Raw genomic sequence first — 22538 nt, 5'->3', positions numbered from 1 at the left:
GTAATGGAGGACCCTACAATGCAGACACCATTATTGTGCCCATGTTATGGATGAGGAAACTGCGGTGAACACAAACACTTAAGTGTGAGAACACACCCTTCACAGTTCTTGGTATAATTGCAAAGTGAGCTATGACCTTAAGGTCCTTCAGTAGGGAGTTGGCTAAATACATTATGGTATGTTCAGACAATAGAATTCTATTATATGTATTATAATATATAACATACGTACACACATTATATGATTTCTACGCATGTATGTACACAAACATATATGTACACATACCTATAGAATAGTATGGATAATATATGCTCATTTGTTTTTCACATTTCAAACAAATATGCTTAATACACTTTAAAAAAAAAAAAAACTCTCAAAATCAATGTGCAAGTTTTTTTCCCTGTACCTACTTGTGGTTGCTCACCTCAGGCTATTGACATGTTGGACCATGTACCTCTTGGTTGTGGGGGCTGTGCCCTGCGGGGTGTTCAGCGGAATCCTTGGCCTCCACCCCCTACATGCCAGGAGAATCCCACCTCCCCAGCTGTCCATGGCCAAAAGTGTCTCCAGATATGGCCACAAGGGCCTTGGGGGCAGAATAGCACCCTATCCTGAACCACTCCTCTCGGGCAAATTGGGAGAATTTTACTTCCTCTGTATTATTTATATTTCATAAAATAATTTTCAACAAAAATATAAACAATAAGGGCAAATTTTCTAATTAACCGGCATTTGAAGGTCCTGGGAGCTGGGATAAGTAGCATCTCACTGGGCAACTGCTGGGACATCTTGGGGCTTCCTGACATCTCCACCCACTTCCTCATGGCTTCCCTGTCTGAGCAAGACTTTCAGTATGGTTTGATGGTTCTCACCAAGGAATAATTAGAAAGGCAGATTCTCAGGCTTCACCCAAGACCTGCGATATAGTTAACTGTAGGAGTGACTCCCAATCTTTTGTGTGTGTGCGTGTGTGTGGAGCTGTAGATGGATCCCAGGGCCTTGCATGCGAGGCACATGCTCCACTAATGAGCCACACCCCTGCGCCTCATTGGGTTTTGACAAACCTTCGACGCAAAGTGGATACAAGCTCCTACGGATCCAAGCTCCCGTTTGAGAGCCACTGGTGGAATAAAGACTCTAAGGGCATGCCAGGGCTTCATTAAAACTTTGCATATTCCTCTAATGATCTCAGAGGATTATGCGCCAAGCTTCATGCTTCCCAATTCTGTAGGGAGAGAATGCACTGTTTGGAAATTTTTAATTTGGATATAAAACCCAAGGCCAAAGTTGAGAAGATGCTTTATGTATTCACCGGCTGTCTCTCCTGGGACTCTCTGCAGCCAACAGTTTACACTCAAAGCCTACACTCTGTTCCCAAGGCCAGTTGCTACTAACTTAGCTACTGTGAAAAGTCAGTTACTGCCGTTAGTCTCCCCAAGGGGTTACAGAGTCTCCATGACCTTTTAGAAAATGAAAAAGAAAATACTCAGAGCATTATTTCCCTTTTATAGATCTCTCTGGAAAAGACAAGAATGTTAGACGAGGGATTGCCTCTGGTCCCAGGAGACCATGACCATGAACATGCAAAAGCATCTATCTTCCAAACACATTTTAAGGTTCACATTTGAGTATGGACTAACCAACTGGAAACTTTGGGTTATTATTTGGAATTTTTTTAAAAGGAAACTGGAGAAAACCTGGCTCAATATTTGGCACCAAGTCATTGTTTGCGCCTGAAAAATTTTGGCATTAACATCTTTAGATGCCAGCATCAACCTGTGCCCAGTGATTGGGGGATGGAGAGAGAATCAGAAGCAGAACCAATCTTCAGCAGTTACCTGATCCAGTGAAAGCAAGGAAAGATTGTTCTCAAAATACCGGAAATGGGCCAGGAAGGAGTCGGCGCTCAGGTGATCAATGTGTGAACAGGTCATGCCTTTGATCAGCTGCCCGGCACTAGAAACGAAACAGGGACATCGAGAAGAAGGAGCAAGAGAAGGCAGGTTCCAATAAATGTTGGCGAGGATGTGGGGAGAAAGGTATGCTCAGACATTGTTGGTAGAACTGCAAATTGGTGCAACCATTCAAGAAAGTAGTATGCATAGTTCTCAGAAAACTTGGAATGGAACCACCATTTGACCCAGCTATCCCACTCCTCACTTGATACCAGAGGACTTAAAATCAGCCTACTACAGTGACATAGACACATCAATGTTTATAGCAGCTCAATTCATAATAGCTAAGCTATGGAACCAGCATAGGTGCCCTTCAACAGATGAATGAATTTTTAAAAATGTGGTACATATGCACAATGGAATATTACTCAGCCTTAAAGAAGAATTAAATTATGGCATTTGCCAGTAAATGGATGGAACTGGAGAATATCATGCTAAATGAAATAAGCCAATCCCAAGAAAACAAAGGCTGAATGTTCTCTCTGATATGTGGGATGTTAACTCACATCAAGGGAGGGTAGAGAGAAGAAGAATAGAAATCCATCGGATTAGACATAGGGAAAGAAAGGGAAGGGAGGGGAGAGGAAACAGTTATGTCCTATTAATTCCAGGACATAGAATTTGGAAATTCTATGGGCATAGAATTAATAGGACATAACTTTCCTAGCCTTGTATTTGAATACTGCACCAGAGTAACTTCGCATCATGTTTAACCACAAGATTAGGATCCCAGTTAGAATAAGTTTTACTCCACGTATGTATAATATGCCAAAATACATTCCACTGTCATATATAATTTAAAAGGACCAAAAAAAGAAAGAAAAAAGAAAGGCAGGTTCCATGTGACTCAAGCTACAGACGTCACTGTCCAACCTTCCTTCCTGGGAAAGTCAGCTCCTCAGCCGGAAGCTCCCAGGGGCTCCCAACCCTGGGCTGAGCTGCGTCCCTACCTCAGGAGCTCCTCAGGCCTTTCGGTTGTCCTTGACAGGAGCTCGTACAGGAACAAGGCCTGAGGGAAGAGAGAGATTGACATCACTGATGGAGCCCAGGACTGCGAGGCCCTGTAGGGAGGGCACTCTGACCCATCGCACAGATGGGCAGAGGAGGCCCAACGGGTTGCTAATCCAGGACCATACAACTGCTAAGTGGCCAAGCAGGGATTTGAAAGGGTGTCAGAGTAATTCCAGAGCCTGTGCTTTAAAGGGTGAATCAGAAGCAGGGCTGGAGAATGACTTCCTGTGCAGAGGGAGGCCACAGACCTGTGGAGGACTCTCTGTGGCCTCTTTTGGCATGCCCACCTGCTAGTCCTGAGCACAGGGTATCCCAGAACAAAAGCAAATGAATAGACCAGCACCGTCTAGAAAGAGCCATCAATAAAGAACTGCAGGCGGCACACACTTGCCTGAAACCCTCCCCAATGAGCACTCCAGGAGAGCAACTCTGAGCAGGCAGGGGACACATTTGTTTTAAGGAATGTAATTTTACAGAATACCTAACTCGCAGACAGGATCAAGTATGACATTTGTCTATTTTATAGACTCTGAAACTTTGAGCATAATTCCCCAAACAGAGTAAATTATGAGCTAGCATCAAATGAGGCTTCTGTGACACAGTAGCTAAGGATCTTAAAGTATCCTAAATGCCCAGGCAAAAGGAGCAGGGCGGGGAGGAAAGTTCTGGGCTCTGTGTGTGTGTGTGTGTGTGTGTGGTCCCAGAGATTTCCAAGGGCACAAGGTCAGCTTCCGGGATTCTCCTACCATCCTCCCCATCTCAGGAAATAACAACTCCATCAACTTATTGCTGGGAAAAAAAAATACATATATATATATATCTTGAAGTACCTGCAGCAGGATGTACTTTCCAAAATAGAATGAGTGGTCCTGGCCACTGAATTTGGCAGCTGTTGGATACATAGCAATTGGTCACCATAATATCATCCAAACATGTGAGCAAGATTCCCAGGACAGATGGGGATTTTTGTCTGTTTTATTCACTTCTGTACTCCCAGGGCTGTGAGCAGCACCCAGCATGTGCTCAATAAACCTTTCAGGAGTGAATGAACAGGAAGTCAGAGAAAGTCCTACAGCTATACCTCAACCTCAATAGTGCCGTCCTGCCCTCCTGGTCTCAGAGCTCACAGTATATAATAAACATACAATCTGCTAATATTTACAACCCATGCTTGTGAGCCGTGAGACCTGTGTCACTGATCCTTATGAGAAATTACCCACATTTTGCACATGGGAAGACTGAGGCCATGTAGGGAGAAGTAGTTTCCCCAAAGCTAATAAAATAAATGGGATCCAGATCTTGTCTCACTTCTTAACACTACACTATTCTGCCTCCAGGGTTGAATCCCACAGAAATAAATTGCTTTTTCCAAATTAAAGAATACTCCCACAAGATGGACAGTCAGAAATACAGGATCGAGCTGCAGGGATTGTGGCCATAACATGTTCTACTGCATGATCATAACAGGTTTTGATGCCAACTTTATTTATTTATTTATTTATTTTGCCCCAAAAGTGAGGCATAATCTTTATGGGAAGCTTTTTAAGAAAGCGGTGCTGGTGTTATTGAGAAATCATTTATTACTAAATTGTCTTTGGTGCAAGATTTGGATGCACAGAATACTCATGAATAGACGGTAAAATGGAATAGGTCAAATCAACAAAGATAACGCATTAGTTGCTACTGATTGGTGCATGCCAGTTGAAATAGTACACTTTGAAAACTGACTACTGTGTTGCAAAGTTGGGGCTTACAAATTTTAATCCTGTGTCCAAAGATTCTGTGCCACTAACGCTGGTTTTGTTACCTGACTCACCAGCCTCAACACCACTTGTGCAAAATATGTTGACTGTCTGCAACTTTTGTGTGTTTAGTACTACAGGGCTTTAAACAAACCATGCAAGTCAATTTTTGGAAAACTACTGACAATATAATGCACTGAGAATTCAGGGTTTGTGGCTCACAGTGCACCGGAAGACAAATGTGCATCCATATGCCCCTGGTGGATACCCTGCTGCTCTGTTCACCTTTTAAGCAGCACAAGGAACGGAATTATATCGTGCAATGATTACATGATGAAAGGTTATAAATCAATTTGGGGGCTGAAAAAAATAAGGTATGACAATATTATATGGTGGTGACGATTATGTGGTGAAATATGGTACCTGGCTCCTTCGAAGCTCCTTCTCCTTCAGGATTGAAGAGTTGAATTGGGATTCCCTCCGTAAATCAAAGAGAGACACTTCCTTAAAGAAAGTCCCTTGTATCTCCACAATGCCTGAGGTGGTGTCGCCTGCTTCAATTATCTGCCCAAAGTGAGAAGACAGAGGAATGATCTGATAAGAAGTGCCTGAGATTTGGGTATGAACTAGATATGGCTTCGTGGGAAAAAAAAAAAAAAATCCATGAGATCTGCTAGCAACCCTATGAAGTAGGGACTTTCATTATTCCCATTTACAGGTAGGAAGACGGAGGCTTAGAAGTGATTGGTGGAAAGTGGGTAAATGAGATTCAAGTCCAAGTTGGGGTTATTCCAGAATCCACTCTTTATTTTAACCAGGCATGCTACTGCTATCTGCAAGGGGGAGGGGTTTCTTAACAGATTTTGCAACTGGATGTGAAGGTCTTTAGTGCAAGATGAAAACCCAGAAAACCCCTCTGGAGACCTCCTTCAACTGAGAAAGGCATAACAACTTGACTTTGGACCATGGAAAAGGCTTTCAGAAGCACTCTGAACTTCAGGCATCGTTTTTAGGCTTGGAAAACCAATTTTTAAACACATTAATAGATCAAGGAACCTGGCTTTTAAAATGTTTTCTGGATTAGACAGGCTAGGGAGAGCAAGGGTCTGGAGAGAACTATGGCGTGGCCAGCAGAGCCCTTCTAGGAAGGAGGGAGGAGCGCCATCAGGAGAAGGCATCTTCTGGGCTCAGAACTACCCTGGACACCAGTGAATGAGATAATCTCAGCCCTGAAGGGAGGGTCTAGAGTCACAACCCACTCGCAAAACCCCAAAACCACATCCTCTGTGAGCCACCCAACAGGGGAGCAGCCACCTGTCTTCACCTCACCTTGCTCAGGACACCTTGCTGCTGGGCAGGCGACAAATCAGACAGGTGCTGGGAGATGGTGCTTCTCAGGACCTGCAGGAGGTCTTTGCGGTCCATGCTGTAGAAGTCCTGGGTGGCAACCCCTGCCAGCAGCACACCCATCTGGCTGACATTGTAGAAGGACAGCACCTGGTAGGGGACCCGCCACCAGGGTGAGGTGCCACTCTGGCCTCTCCTCTCCCAGATGCTCACCCACCCCTTCTGCATGCCAGGTATGAATGGGCAACCCCATGGGACGCACGGCGAGCAAGACAGACGCTGTGATCAGAGACTGCCCTCCTTTCTACCCAGAAAGAGTATCAACTATCCAAACCCAAGGCAGCTGGAGTGGCCCACACCTGCAAACCCAGCAACTTAGGAGGCTGCAGCAGGAGGATCGCAGGTTCGAAGCCAGCCTCAGCAACTTAGCAAGACCCAGTCTCAAAATAAAAATTTAAAAAGCTCAGTGGTAAAGAGCCTCTGGGTTCAGTCCCCAGTACCACAAAAAATTTAATTAGTTAGTTAATTTAAAAAAAAAAATATGAGGCACATGATCAGGGCTACACTAGGGGAATTACTATGCTGTTTAAGCGCATGGAACAAATAAATGGCCTATGAGTGTGTGTTTAATTTGAACTAATTGACAACATTTAAAAATTGTTTTTTTAGTTAAATTTATAGGAAGAACTCCCATATGCATTCAGATTTGAACTCCTGGATTTTTTTTTTAAACAAAACAATCTGAACATAGACAATACAGGGCTCACATTCTACCTGGGCACAATTATCAAGGGCAGAGGATCAGCCTCCCCCGAGGCAGGAGTTCTCAGTGTTACCCAGTCCCCGCCCCCACTCACAGGAGCTGGAGACCATTCACTTGTCACTGGACAGGCATCTGCCTTGCCAAATCCCCATACTAGTCAATCTCTGTGCAGAAGCTTTGAGTGGGAATAAAAAATTTTCAGGATACAAGTCCAATGTTTGATGGGAAATATGATGGACCTACCCATCCTACCAGAAATCATGCGTGCCTCCTCCCCTCCTTTCCAGCAAGCCTAGCAAATGGTTTTCCAAATAATCAGAGACATACCTTTTTCCTTCAGTTATTCTCTGTGGAGAGGAGAGTTTCTTACTGTCTCCAAAGAAAGTAAAACCTTTCAAGTTCTCTAAAAGTCTCTGGAGTCTGAAGCCCTTTCAACTGGACCCAGCACAGGGAGACTAGTTACTCCTACCCACCCCCCAAAAAAGTTCCATTTGTGAAGTGAGGTCCGCGTACTGTAGACATACAAGCACAGCCATGTTTAGAGCGGTCCAATTCACAACAACCCTACTATGGAGCCAGCCTAGGTGTCCATCATTGGATGAATGGATAGAGAAAATGTGGTCTATATACACCGTGGAGTTTTATTCAGGGATAAAGAAGAATGAAATTGTATCATTTGCAGAAAAATGGATGGAACTTGAGAAACTTAAGTGAAGTAAGCCAAACTCAGAAAGTCAAGGGTTATATGTTTTCTTTCATATGTGGGAAACTAGAGAGGAAAGGAAAAGAAAGATGGAGGGTGGATCTCATGAAAATGGAAGGGAGATCAGTAGCAGAAAAGGACCAGGGAGAGGGAGGAGGGGAGAGAAGGGAGAAATCCTGGAGAATCATATTGGCCAAATTATAGTTATGCTGTGCGCACATACAAATGTGTAACGATGAATCCCACCATTATGGGTAACTATAATGCATCAAAAAAATGTGGGGAAAAAAAAAACATCCATTTTCCATCCCCAGCTAGAGCATGGCTAAGACTTCCTGCCCTGACTGCCCTTCTCTGCAGCCCAAAGCCAGAATAAAATAACTTCATCCCCGATCCCAGGATGAGGACCAACAACTCAGTGATCACTAACTCACAGAGTTCATGCTCCATTATGTCACCTGATGCTCAAACATCTGTATGTGGGTCACATCACATAACATTTGCAGCAATGAGGTGGGGTAGGCTCTACTTTATCCCCATTTTACAAGTAAAGAAACTGAGGCAAGGCAAAGTTAAGCAACTGCCCAATGTCACACTGTTTGTTAGTAAGGGGCACAGTGAGGATTCCGCCCTAGGGAGACCTCCTGAGTATTCTCACGGATTGATTATTCCTGCTGTGTATACATAACTGGCTGTTATAGGCAGAATGAGTCCCCACAAAATTCATATGTTGAAGCCATTACCCCCAAGGGGATGGTATTGAGTGGTTGGGCCTTGGGTGGTAACTAGGATTAGATGAGATAGAGTTAGGTGGGGCCCTGAACCAATGGGATTAGTGCCCTTATAGAAAGGATGCCAGAGCGCTAGGGGTGTAGCTCAGTGGTAGAGCACCTGCCTAGCATGTGTGAGGCCCTGAGTTCAATCCCCAGTACCACCAAAAAAAAAAAAAAAAAAACAAGGTACACAGAGAGCTTGCTGTCATGGAACTCATGTGAGCACATGACAAGATGGCAGCTACCCACAAGGCAAGAGAAGAGGCCTCAGAATAAAAACTACCTTGCCTACACCTTGACCTTGGACTTTCCAGCCTTTAGACTGAATTTGTGTTTTTGATGTCTCCTGGACTCTGGTGTTTTGTTATGGCAGCCTGAGCTGATAGATAGAGTCTTAGGGCACTCAGGAAAAGTTAAAATTTCCAGCTCACCTTTTCATGGGCTGAGTATTTGGCAGACAAGATGATGACCTGGCTCTTGGCCCAGCCTGAGACCTGGTTGAGGGTGGCGATGGCACTGTGCACGGCCTCCGGGGAGAGGGATTCCAGCTGGCTGCAGGTCAAACCCACGACCGCATCCGACAAAGAGCCCAGGGTCTCGTTGAGGGTCCGGTTCTCGGTGGCAATACCCAGGAGGTCAGCTTTGAGCTAGAAGGAGAGCAGTCTGAAATGAGCATGGACATCAAGCAGGGCAGTGTCTCCCTCTGACTGTGTCCTGGGCATACAGAGTCCATCCTGCCCCATCTAAGCCTCATCCATCCCCCATCCTGCCCCATCTAAGCCTCTGTACCAGAGACCAGGAGGAAAAGAGACTCCTGCCTTGTCCAGTGACACAGCACCCCCCCCCCCACCTCCACAGGCAGTGGCTTTCATGCTGGAAATTCAAATTGGGCTTCATTTGAATGTTAATGTGTCAGTAAATCAACCTGAAAGCATAGCAGAAAGGAATTTTGCTCCCTTACAATTCCACTGCGTTCTTGTAGATTTTATTTTCCTTTTCTGACCTTGAACTCTGTGTCCATATATATATATATATATATGGCTGTTTTTCTTTTGTAAACTATCTGGGGCCTTTTTCATGATGATATATAATCTGTGTCCAAATAATTCTCAACAGTACAAGAAAGTTCTAGTGGTCTAAAAAATCCTACCTCTTAAAAATAAGTCTGGGGCTGGAGTGACCCAGTGGCTCAGTGGTAGAGCACTTGTACAAAGAACACAAGGCTCTGGGTTCAATCCTCAGCACCAGAAAAAGAAAGAAAGGTGAGAAACTATGATTAGTAGTTGGGTGTATATCCTTCCAAGTCTCCCTGTGCCTTTATAAAGACAGCATGGAGTTTTTACAGAGCTATAATATGAACAGAAGTATAATTTTCTGTTGTATGTTTTTCACTTAAAATTATATCTTGTACATCTTTGTACATGTCTATGATCATTTTAATAATTATATTATTGCAATATGCCTGCCTAGTTATAGTCGTATGTGTGTCTCAATTGCTTCTGGTAAGGAAACTCGCCAACTGTAGCAAAACCTCCGTGCCAGAAAATGAGAGCCGTGCAGATTTTAACACCAGAATTTATTACAATATGTCCATTTCCAACAGGTGCACGAGACTGGTCCATGCAATATTAAAATGGCCACTGGGGGGCAGAAGAGTGAAGTAGAAGGACCCTCCGTGGCTGTGCCTGGCTTCTCTCAATTTTAGCAGGTCCCCCTTCCCTAGAAGTGGTTCTCTAAGTGTGGTCCTTGGCCAGCCGCAGCAGCACGGGGGAACTTATTAGGAATAAGTTCCATCCCAGACCTGCCAAATCAGACTCTGGGCATGGGGCCCAGCAACCTTACTTTAACAAGCCTGCCCACTAATTCTGATGCACCCTCAAGTTTGAGAACTACAGAGTTAAGTGATCCCAAAGTGTTCCTCCATATCTAAATGTATTTGACTTTCTTTTTGTTCAGGGCTGCCACAATTATCCCTGTGGATATAAAATACATTGATTCTTATTTTTGTTGGAGTTTGCTTGAGGATTTCTTTTCCTTGAAAAGTATGCATTGACCAAGACTGATAATCTAATGTGACCTGTCCACTGTGATTGGGGCGGGGCGCAGACACCCACACCTGTAATCCCAGCAACTCAGGAGGCTGAGGCAGAAGATCACAATTTCAAGGCCCGCCTGGGGCAATTTAGCAAGACCCTGTCACAAATTTTAAAAATACATATATAAAGGGTTGGGGATGTAGCTCTGTGGTAGAGCACCCCTGGGTTCAGTCCCTAATACTACCAAAAAAAGTGGGATTGGAGATTTCAAAAGGATCATGTGTGAAAAACTGCTATGTAAAATTATTGATGACTTGATAAACATGTCTTTAACATTATTTCCATGCCATCTTTTCAATAACAAAAATTGGAAAGGACCAAAGGAAGTGAAGAGATTGAGATCTGAATGGATGAAAGAAGAGAGAGAGATGAGCAGAGAGGAAACAAACCCACCCTCACTTGCTAATTTGTCCTGAGCCTGGTGTAGGAGCTCAATAACTAAAACCCCACCACCCAGGGTTCTTGATCCTGGCTGGGTTGGAATCACCCGCAGAGTTTTGAAACCACCCCCGTCCCAGGCCGGTAACCTCAGAGTCTCGGGGGTGGGCCTGGAGAGGCTGATACTCATCAAGAACCATTCCAGTAGCTCTTGCACCTGAAGTTGGTTGGAAACACAGGCCCCGCCCCAGACCTCCTGAACCAGGATCTGCATTGAAGATCCCCAGGTGATCTTGAAGCTCATGCAGGCCGGATGTGGCTGCTCTGATTGAATTTCCATCTTTCCAAGGTTCTTCCCTAGGCTGTTTAATGTCACTGTCTCCCATGTTACACTCATCCCAGGACGTGAGACACCATTTGAGTGGCTGGGTTTAGATCCTGGTTAACAACACTACCAGTGTTCTCTCCAAGACCAGGCAAGGCTGTTCTCCCCATTCCTCTGGCTGGTAAAACTGAGGCAGAAGCCCCAGGGCCTTGCATCCCACCGGCACCTTCTGAACTGCAGCCTGGAAGCCCCGCAGGTGGCTGCACTTGATCATCTGGTGAAGGAGGACTTGGGCCAGGGCGGCGTCCAGCAGCTCCAGGTCATCGTAGAAACAAACCAGCAGCCCCAACCTGCGTGAGAAGATGAGGGATACTAGCAGAGGGCTCAGAGCTGGGGGGCTGCCGCCACACCCACCCCAGTCCAAACCAAAAGGGTCAGGATCCCGGCAGCTACTGCTCACCAGGTGTTGGACTGAGCCTTTACCTGAGTCATCTATTGCAACAGTCCTACAGGTAGGAGTCCTCATCAGTCCCATCCCATAGATGGGCAAACTGAGACTCAGATTAAGTGACTTGCCCAAGGCAAATAGGGGAGCTGGGGACTTCTATCTAGATCCATCCAACTAAGTCATCTCACCTCCTGAACTAGCCACCGAGAACTGCCTGCTTTCCACACGGACATACGGGGTTCATCCACCCAGAAGGAGAGTCTGCTTCCAAAATCCTTATTTACTTACCTGGATGATGCAAAGATTTCAGAAGAAAAAGAAAGAAAAACCAGCAGGCAGAATAGTCTAGGGCAGAAGGATTCAATCCTGGTCTAACTGGGAGCAAAACATCCAGTGGTGCCTGGCAAGGTGGCACACATCTGTCATCCCAGTGGCTCAGGAGGCTGAGGCAGGAGGATCGTGAGTTCAAAGCCAGCCTCAGCAAAAGCAAGACACTAAGCAACTCAGTGAGACCCTGTCTCTAAATAAAATACAAAACAGGGCTGGGGATGTGGCTCAGTGGTTGAGGACCCCTTCGATCCCTGGTAACCCCCCCACACACAAAGAAAAACCTATCCACGGTTAAGAGCATACATTCAGGCCAACTGAAGTTAGAAGCCATATTCTAATCAGATATTTGATCTCCTGTAAGTTATTTCACTTCTCTGTAAGGCTGCTGCATACAGTTGGGCAGTGTACACTCTGTACTACTGTACAGGATGCCTCATTGAACTTTTAATAAATGAGAGACTTGCTTTGTTCATCATAGCACATCAAGATAAATATGATGAATGGAATGAACGAGGATGAATGTGAAAGTTAAAGAAGAGGTATAGCAAATGACAAGCAGTCCTGGTGGATACTGAGTTCTCTTTCATTAATGAATGCCTTTGGGGTTCATAGGAAGACTATCCACTCAGCAAGGCCAGAGCACCTGGCTGATCGCCATCAACCTGGCTCCACCCTCCCAGAGAGACTGACAATCGGACATGGGTACAGGAAAGCAGCCAGACCCAGGGAAAGGATTTGGACGTGTGTTGAGAAAAAAAGTTTAGCTTAACTATGAGAAAAGAAGATTGTGTCTTGGGAGAAAGCTCAGAGGGCCCAGCACCCACGCCCCTTGCCTGTGGATGGTCGAGACGTTCCTCACGTCAAAGCCGGAGGAGCTGATTCTCTGCAGAAATGCCTGGGCCAGCTCAGGGGTGATGTCATAGACTGTGTCCAGCTGCTTGGTGGCATTGTCATAGCTGATGAACAGCCCAATCTGGTGGACAGAGACGGGAAGATCAGTGAGGAACGTGGAAGGGCCCAGTGCACTGTGCCCCATCTCAGATGGTGGGTACACCACCATTGGCAGCTGACATTTGTCATCAATTTCTTTCCCCCTTCCCCCCCGCAATGCAGGTAATCAAACCCCCGGCACCTTGCATGCTAGCAAGTGCTCTGACCCTGCGCTACATCCCCAGTCCTCTCCTGATTTCTTCATGGTCTATAACTGCTGCTTTGATTTCCTCCTCAATCCAAGTGTTATTTAAGAATGATTCCTTTAACATTCCGGCAGCTGAACTTTGTAAGCTAATCTTGACACATTGATTCCTTGATTGGTTTTAAGGTCAGAGAAGATGGTCCACAAATTTTTCTGCTTTGAGAAATCAAGATTTTGTAACAGGTGAGCGAGTTTATAGGTGGACTTCGGGTGACAGAAAAAAGAATGTGTGTTCTCTTTGTAAGACACAGAATATGGCGCATCGTATATATTCGACTTTATTAAATATAGTTTTCGGATTATCTGTATTCTCGTTCCCTTTTTGCCTACATTTCCAAAGGTGCTCTTGAATGTTCTACGACCATAGGGTTCAGATCTTTTTTCCTGGTGTTTCTAATGGATTTCTCATTCTCTATTTTGATGCAGTCTCATTGTGTTTAAAGAGGCTCATAAAGTTGTCCCTCCCTTGTGGACTCTGCTCTCGGCCCATATAAAATTCCCTCTTAGTGTGGATGGCCCGTGCCTTCTCCTTTCTTCTCTATACTTTTAGATAATGAAAAGTTTCAGTGGATGCCTGACCTTGGAAATTCCCTCAAAGAGCTCGGATTTCTAAGAATTAAACCTCAGTCTACTTCTAGAAAAATCTCTCAATGCTGGGAGAGTAAATGGGGGCCCAAGGGGTTAATCCTAGGACAGAGGGTTATAAAAATTGGGAGGTGTTTGAAATACTCCCAGCCTCCTAGGTAAAAAAGAGGAATTTAATTCTGCAGCTGGCTTCACAATAAGCAGATATTGTTGGGTTAGCTGGTCTTTGAATGAGCCACTCATTTGATACAAACTCTTCTCTGAATAGCCAGTAGAAAGTCACGTCACTGATGGTTTAAGAAACAATAATAGGCCAGGCCATGGGGCACACCTGTAATCTCAGTGACTCAGGAGGCTGAGGCAGGAGGATCGCAAGTTCCAGGCCAGCCTCAGCAACTAGTGAAGCCATGAGCAACTTAAAATATAAGAAAAAAAAGTCTTAAAGTAAAAAAATAAAACTAGCTGGGGGAATAGCTCAGTGGTAAAGCACCCCTGGGTTCAAACCCCAGTACCAAAAAAAAAATTTTTTTTTTTTTAGACAGGCTCCAAAGTCTTTATGAAGGAAGGCCTTTGCATGGACGACATTCTTGGGAGGTTGCATCCTAGAGTCAAGATTCCCCAAGGGGTTTTCATGTCATTGAGTCAATATCAGAAGGAGACAGGTTGATGACTGAGTTAAGTGACCCCAGACATGGACATTTCTCCACTATATTTTTATATAAAAAATCCACTCTATAAAACTCAGTCACTGCTCATGCTAAAGGGATATTACTAGAAGTCACTATAAATAGAAATAGCTATTAATCCATGTTGCTTGGTCTTGCATTCATGCGTCCAAGGATTGGAAACTTGATAGCTATTGTCCTTGGCCTTTTGAGTTCAAAAATGCCCTCAAATGTCCTTGGTGCACAGCCAACGTTCCCCTTCCTTCATCATGGTTCACATCAAAGGGGTCTTAATTCTGTGCTGTTTTTTTTTTTTTTTTCTCTCATTACCCTTCTATAGAAGCACACAATCCTACTGCCTCCACCGGAGGCCTTGTTCCAAGAGTTTTCTTTAGAAGCTAGAGACAAATTGGACAGAGGCAGGTGGACACTTTCTAGAGCACCTCGACTGGCTGGCTGAACCCTGGAAGTTTAGCACACACCTTACCCGAGGTGGATTAGTAATGGGGACTTATAAATATACTTTTCCAGCTTACCTCTATAGGACTAATCTTCATAATTTCCTCAAATGATAGGTGAACCATGTATCTGCCCAAAATCCATAAGTTTTCTGCACTGACCCAGGAAACAGAGTCATCTACAAAAAATGAATGAATGAATAAGTAAATACTTATATAAAAGTCTTCCCACTGGTATGTGATGGTCAACGGCATCTTGGACATCAGGACCTCCTTTTTGAGTTCACTCATCCATTCAACGACCATTTATTAAAAGCTTACCCATGAGACACTATGCTACACACAGACCTGGGTCTCAGAGCTGGAGGTTGGCCGCCATTGTTCCCAGTCTTTCAGTATAAGACTTTTCCACACAGCAAATTGTATTGGTGGCGTTTGGGGGAAAGAAAGGAGAGCATGTGCATCCGTCACTAAGAGCTGTTTCAGGGAATGTGGGTGGTGACTCATGTCCAAATGAGATGGAGAAGTCAGCTTTTGCACAGACTCGTTCAGGAGAACATTATGTGTCTCCCTTGACCCTGGAATCAGAGATGTATAGAGTACAGGGGACTCTGGACATCTGACTTGGCTACTGAATAAAAAGGTGGCCTCAGAGGATAGATAACTGGGGAGGAACCATAAATTTCACCAACAACCAAGCTGAGTTTCTTCATTTGCCAGCTGTGATTAAGCATGAACTATACTTCTGCAGATGAATGATCCCCAAGCTTGAGATATTCTATTTTTTATTAATTCTTTATTGGTGCATTGTAATTGTACATCATAGTGGGATTCATTGTGATAAATTCATACTTGGGCATAATATAATTTGGTCAGTTTCATCTGGGGACATCTTTAATAGCCAAAGTATTTCCAGTTAGCTCGGGACCTTCATGAGAAAAAAATTTTCGAGGTCCAAATAGAATGAACTTTAATTCACTGTAGATCGATAATGAAATTTGGGCCGGGGCTGTAGCTCAGTGGCAGAGTGCTTGCCTCACACCTGTGAGGCACTGGGTTCGATCCTCAGCACCACATAAAAATTTAAAAAATAATTAATTAAAGGTATTGTGTTCATCTACAATTAAAAATATTTTTTTAAAAAGTGAAGTTTACCGGGCTAAGGTTGTGGCTGAGTAGAGTGCTCGCCTAACACGTGTAAGGGCCTGGGTTCCATCCTCAGCACCACATATAAATAAATAAAATAAAGTTATTCTGTCTATCTACAATTAAAATATATATATATTCTAAAAAATGAAATTTAGCATATAGGAATTCTAGAAGGAAAATCTGTCCCTAAACTCTGGCAATAAAGTCTTAGGGAGGTTTAGAGATTGAGTGATTCTCTCAGTGTGAGATTCAGATTCCTGGAGGCTGGAGTTATTATTGTTATTATGTTACTAATACTCCTTACACACAAATCTCAGAGATTAATTCCAGGAAAAGGATTGATTTGCATTCCTTGGCTCCAACCCCATGGCTTCCTTTATGGTTCCCCAACACCCCTTGCTCATTCCCACCCCAGGGCCTTTGCATGTGCTGGTCCCTCAGCTTGGAATGCCCTCTCTGCAGAACCTCACATGACTGATTCCATCTCCTCCTCTTGATCACTCCTGAGAGGTCTTCCTTGATCCCTTAGTCCAGGGATTGGCCAACTACAGCCCATGGGTCACCCCCAGAGCACAATTTAATTTTACACAACCTCAAAGCCAAGAAAAGAAGACTCATGTTTGGTGAAAGGTGAAAATCATGAATTTCAGATTCTAGCATCCAGAAATAAAGTTTCCATGGGACACAGCCTTGCCCATTCACCTACCTCTGTGGCTGATATGGAAATGTAGTGTCAGAGGTTATGGGCTCACAAAGCATAAAATATTTACTCACTTTTTAAATGACCTTGACAGAAAGCATTTGCCAAGGTCTGTTCTAGCCTAAAGTAATAACCCTTCCTCGTTTCTGTCTCCTCTCTCTCTCTTTCATTCTTTCTCTTTCGATCTCCCTCCCACCTTTCCCTCCTTCTTTAAAAATTTTTCTCTGACTATCCTTCCACAATAAAAGGATGAATTCAGAAAGCAAACATTTTGTCTTATTTTATTCTATATCCTCAGCTGCCAATACATAGTAGGCTCTTTTTTGAACATTTAAAAATTAATGCTGAGCTGGGTGCAGTGGTGCACACCTGTAATCACAGCAGCTCAGAAGGCTGAGGCAGGAGGATCATGAGTTCAAAGCCAGCCTCAGCAAAAATGAGGCACTAAGCAACTCAGTGAGACCCTGTCTCTAAAATGAAGTACAAAATAGGGCTGGTTGAATGGCCCTTGGTTCAATCCTCTATACCCTCCCCCCACAAAAAAAAATTAATACTATTTATAGTCAGTCCTGACATGACGACATTTACCAACTTGAAGCTGAGAAGTTAACCTACATAAACATTCTCCTCTACATCTTTTTTTCAATTGTGATAAAATACACATAATATAAATTTTGCCATCATACGCATTTTAATTGTCCAGCTCAGTGATACTAAATAAGTCATTCTTCAGTATGCATAGGAGTTTGGGTGCAGGACCCACTACAGATATCAAATCCTTGGCTACTCTAGTCCCTTATGTAAAATGGCATAGTTTGCAGGTAACCCCCACACCTCCTCCCTGAATACTGAAAATCATTGCTAGATTATTTATAATATTTAATACAATATAAGTGTTAGAGAAATAGTTGTTACATCATATTGTTCAGGGGATAAAAGAAAAACATCTGAACATGTTCAATACAGACACATTTTTTTTTCAAATAGTTTCCATGCACAGTTGGTTGAACCCACAAATGCAGAGAACCAGGGGTGCAGGTCCAGTGTATACCCAATATCACCACCCATATCCAGAACTTCATGCATCTTGCAGAACTGAAACTCTACCACTGTTCCAATGCCTGACTCTGAGTTTGACTACTTAGGACATAAATAGGCTTCTAATAAATACAATGCGGGTAAATAATCCTGACATATTTCCACTTGGGTTGCCAGGAAGGTCAGAAAACTAAATCTGTGCCTTATTGACTTGATTAGATTTCTTTTTTTTTTTTTTTTTTTGGCAGTACTGCGGATTGTACCCAGGGGTGCTCTACTGCAGAACTACACCTCCAGCCCTTTTAATTCTACTTTGAGACAGGGTCACACAATGTTGCCCAGGCTGGCCTCAAACTTTCAATCCTCCTGCCTCAGCCTCCCGAGTAGCTGGGATTATAGGCATGAGCCACCATGGCCAACTATTGCCTAGATTTCATAACAAAAAAAAAATCATATCTCACTTTAAATATAGACATTTTTACACAGATTTTTGAACTTGTAACCCCATTCTAAAGGTTCTCATCAACTCTGTCATTAAAATATTAGGACACACCATTGGTTTTAAGATACAGATACATCCTGTACATGTCAAGAGCGTGTTGATAAGGACCAGCTGAGTTTTAACCTTAAGCCTCACTAAACCCTCTCTAGAAGTTGCGGGGAGGGTGGTGGAGACCACAGGGGCAGTGAAATCGAGCCCCTCTTTCAGAGGTGAAGTGCCTCTTTGGAGGACAGACTCCCCACCGGCGACCCACCCACACAAGCACAAGCTCACCAGTGGTGTTGGCGGACGTCTGCAGAATCCCAGTCATCCAGGAATACAGCGCCCTCTGTGCATGAGCCGAGGTTTGGTCATAGAGATCTCTGAACACGGCAGAGCTAAGTGGCACAAACACAGGCATCCGTTAGTACCAAGCAGGTGGAGGGTGAACGGAGAATCAAAACTGCAAACGTGCCCAAAGCTGTCACGTGATGAGGCCCTCCCACTCTTTGACTAAACTGTAGCCGTTTGCTCCTTTAGGTGTCACACCATCCAAAGAGTGGCCTGTGCACACTGCCTCCGCTTCCTCACCTCCTGGTGCCTTGGCTGCTGTTACAGCTTTGCTGAGACATTATTTACATACACTATAATTTGTCCACTTGAAGTATTCTGTTCCATGGTTTTCAGGACATCCTGAGTTGTGAAGCCATCACCACAATCCATTTTAGAACATTTTAAGCACCTCAAAAAGAAATTCCATAACCTTAGCTAACACCCCTCATCTCCCAATCTCCCCAGCTCTTAGACAGCACTAATCTACGTCTTGTCTCTATAGATTTGCTCTGAGTCTTTCACATAAACAGAAGCCAACAATACACAGTATTGGGTCTCTGGCTTTTTGCACTTGGCACCATGTTTTTTCAAGGTTGGAGTATGTTGGTCTTTCATTCCTTTTTAGGACCAAATAATATTCCATTGTATGAATAAATACACCACATCTCCCTCATCCATTCATCAGTTGATGGACATTTAGGTTGTTTCCAACAACTTTGTCTTTTATGGATATTGTCTTTTATTAATAAACATTCCTATGCAAATTTTTGAATGGACATATGTCATAGGCATTCTGTCTGGTCTCTTGGGTGCATAGCCAGGCATGGGATTGGTGGGTAGTGGGTAGATGGCACTGGTTAGCTTGTGTGTGTGTGTGTGTGTGTGTGTGTGCATGCACGTGCATGCTGGGAAGTGCATCCAGGACCTCTTACAGGCTATGCACGTGCTCTATCACTGAGCTACATCCTGGGCCCTTCTGTTTAGCCTCTTGAGTCTCTGGATCATTCCCAAAGCAGCTGCACCAGTAGTGTGTCAGGATCTGACTTCTCCACGTCATCTTTGACACTCATCATCCTCTGACATTTGGATTAAAGACCTCCTGCTGGGTGTGAAGCTTCTGGGTCATGTTGTAATCTGGTTCCTCCAGTACCACATCCCCGCCGTGGCCCAAGTCACCAATGGCCTCCTTCTCACCATGCCCAGAGGTCCCGTTTGGCCAAATAGGATTTAACCTTTCACAGCATTTGGCACTGACCGTTCCTCCTGCCCAATCTGCAAAACCGCTGGATCTCCATGTCCTAGAAGCTTCTCTTCTGCACCACCAGTTTATCAACTCACCAAACCACCAATTCGCCAACATTTTCTAAGCTTAAATTTTATCCCCATCACTTCTCCAGCCATTTTATATGTAAACAGGCAAACTGTCCCCTAAACCCAAATAAATGTCTTCTCCATAGATTTTTATTTTCCTTCTTCCCCTAATGCCAGCGAGAGAAGGTGAAAAAACATGGGCAGGGGGAAGACAAGTTTCTTTTTAAAAATGGTAAATATTATTTGAGAAGATGATTGTCCATTTGCAAAAATGCTGTCTCCTTCCCTATTAGTCTGACCTAGAGCAAGTCATTGGGCCTCAGTTTCCTTGTCTGAAAGAGGGGGATGAAAATAATCCTCATAAGGGAAAGAGGATAGAGTGGGAAGAGGAGGATTGCGGTTCAGGAGACCAGGCGAAGTTCAGATGAAGTCAGATCCCATGGGGTCATCTCAGGGTCACAAGGTGGAGCCCCCATGAATGCGGTTAGTGCCCTTTTAAAGGAGACTCCAAAGAGCTTCCTTGCCCCTTCTGTCATATGAGGACACAGCAAGAAAAATGCCTTCTATGAACCAGAACCCCTCATGTGACACCAGATCTGCCAATACCTTGAACGTGAACTTCCTAGTCTCCAGAACTGTAAAAAAATCGCTATTTGGTGTTTGAGCCCCCCAATGGACAGCAGTTCTGTGATAGCAATTCACACCGCCTCAGACACTCAGGAGAGCAACACAGGTGGCTGGGATTGGGTGACACGTTGCTTTCATCCTTATCCCTCTTGATGATCACCTAAGACAAAGGATGCCAGATTCCCATTTACGGTAATAATATCAAACTTACTTTTAAAATAAATATTTCAAGTAATAAAGATGAGTCCTTATAAAGAAAAACACAAAGTGAATCATGGTTCAAGCAAAGGTTGCGGGTCAGAACCCGGATGGCTGAAATTTCAGAGACAGTTTTAATCAGAGCATCTCTCAACTCCTCGGATTTTTAAGCCTCTGCTCGGAAGGCACATATCAACCTGTGTCCACCTGTCTTCTCCCCTCTGCCAGGTGTTACCTCCTGGGACTCTCAGGCAGGTGAGAGGGTGGGAGGAAGCACTCACAGGTTCTTAAAGGTGTCCTCACGCAGGTGCCGGGGCAGCCTCTCTGTGACGTCTGGCTGGAGAAATCTGCCTGAGGACCCCCTCAGCACCCTTCCCAGGATCTCCACGCACTCCAGGGAGTTCAACACCTGGAAACACCGCTCCAGCGTGACCAGAAACAGGGTGCGGTTCACACCAGGGCTCTGCAGAGCTTGTTCCCGAATTGCTCCTACATCGATGACGACGTCCCCCAGGTCCTAAAGCAAGGAGAGAAGCAGAGCTGTCTTGAGAGATGCCCTCTTGACTCAGAAGCCCCAGGAAGGACCACACACTGTGGCAGTGGGGTGACTTCATGCCGCTATGTGGAAACTTCTAGAACCTTCCATCACCTACCCAACAAAATCAAGGGCGTCACCTCCTTCACCTGCCCTAGGTGACTTATCGCTCTCCAGATGCAGCATGATTGTCACACCTCAGGCCCTCAGTCTAGTTGGAATCCCCTGCCCCCTTCTCCCAGCAAAATGCAGCTCATCCTTTAAGATTGAGTTCGGTTGTCACCTCCTTGGCGAAGTCTCCTCTGATCTCCTCTGACTTCCTACTTCAAGTCAGCTCTCCCTCCACTGGGTGCTCCTGGAGCATCTTGAACCAAACTCTTTGATGCATTAAAGATGCTGTGAGCCTCTCTTCCCTCCAAGCCCAGGGTTCAGAATCACCAGGGAGACTTAAAAGCTCTGGTTCCCAGCACCACTACCTACAGTCTGATTTACTTGGTCAGGAGCGGAGCTCTGGCATATGATCCTTATGTGTATCCAAGGCTGAGCCAGGAAAGACCTTGAGGCCAAGGTCATGTGTCTAGTGGAGTGCCCAGGACCTAGAAGACACTGACAAGCCGTCTATCCAAATGCACGGACAAACGCTTTCCACCACAGAACTCAGGAATGAGGATAAGGTTTCCTTCCAATCTGAGGGATCCCTCTGTCCTTCACCCCCTCCAAAACTAGCCACCATTTGCTGACCACCGACCGCGCGCCAGGCACTGTGCCAAGCTTGGAGCAAATGGGCATCACCTTATTGAATTCTGTTCCTACGGAATAAGCATCAAAGGTCCCCGATTGAGGCATTCCCAGGTCAACATCCCAGGGCCCCAACATTTTTCCTTGAGTAAATTGCTTACCTTTAAAAAAAAAAAATCTGTTTCCTTCTCTGCAAAATCAACACCGTTGCTTAGATTCTGTGTAAGACCTGAGCAAGAAAATGAATGTGCAAAATGCCTAGGAGCTGTGAACACTCTGCCAGTGTTCCATAGGCGGTTCCTACCTCAGTGTCACAGGTGACAAAAGCAAAACAGAGAATATGCACCAGTCCCCAGAGCTGGGATCTGAACTGTGTCTTGGAGCACAAACCCACACTAGAACCTTGATTGACTGCTTCCTAGTTTCAGTCATTTGCTGTGGTGACTGAATGACGGTGTACTTCGCGGTGATTTTGTTTTGAGCCAGGTTCTCGCTGAGTAGCGCAGGGCGTCCCTAAGTTGCTGAGGCCGGCTTTGAACTTGGTGATCCCCCTGCCTCTCAGCCTCCTGAACCACTGGGATTACAGGGGCCCCAGACACTTAGTGGTTCTGAAGCAAGGGCCTGGGGTTGGAATTCAGGGCATCTGTGGACACT

At 44.7% G+C, this 22538-nt stretch overlaps 1 protein-coding gene across 1 annotated transcript in view; it reads right to left on the bottom strand.

Moving 5' to 3' along the window:
• Otoa (otoancorin) overlaps positions 1-22538 on the bottom strand; it is a 72236-nt gene that overhangs the window by 33328 nt on the left and 16370 nt on the right. Inside the window, exons 8-17 of the mRNA XM_071605770.1 lie at positions 20893-21128; positions 18437-18540; positions 14853-14953; positions 12705-12844; positions 11320-11443; positions 8726-8941; positions 6038-6205; positions 5132-5272; positions 2906-2964; positions 1839-1956 (exon numbers count right to left, since the gene is read on the bottom strand). Coding sequence (XP_071461871.1) covers positions 1839-1956; positions 2906-2964; positions 5132-5272; positions 6038-6205; positions 8726-8941; positions 11320-11443; positions 12705-12844; positions 14853-14953; positions 18437-18540; positions 20893-21128 — 1407 coding nt within the window. The remainder of the gene's footprint in view (positions 1-1838; positions 1957-2905; positions 2965-5131; positions 5273-6037; positions 6206-8725; positions 8942-11319; positions 11444-12704; positions 12845-14852; positions 14954-18436; positions 18541-20892; positions 21129-22538) is intronic.

This window comes from Marmota flaviventris, chromosome 19 (genome assembly GCF_047511675.1).
Source record: "Marmota flaviventris isolate mMarFla1 chromosome 19, mMarFla1.hap1, whole genome shotgun sequence".
NCBI lineage: Eukaryota > Metazoa > Chordata > Mammalia > Rodentia > Sciuridae > Marmota > Marmota flaviventris.
This window is presented reverse-complemented; position numbering and strand designations above follow the sequence as displayed.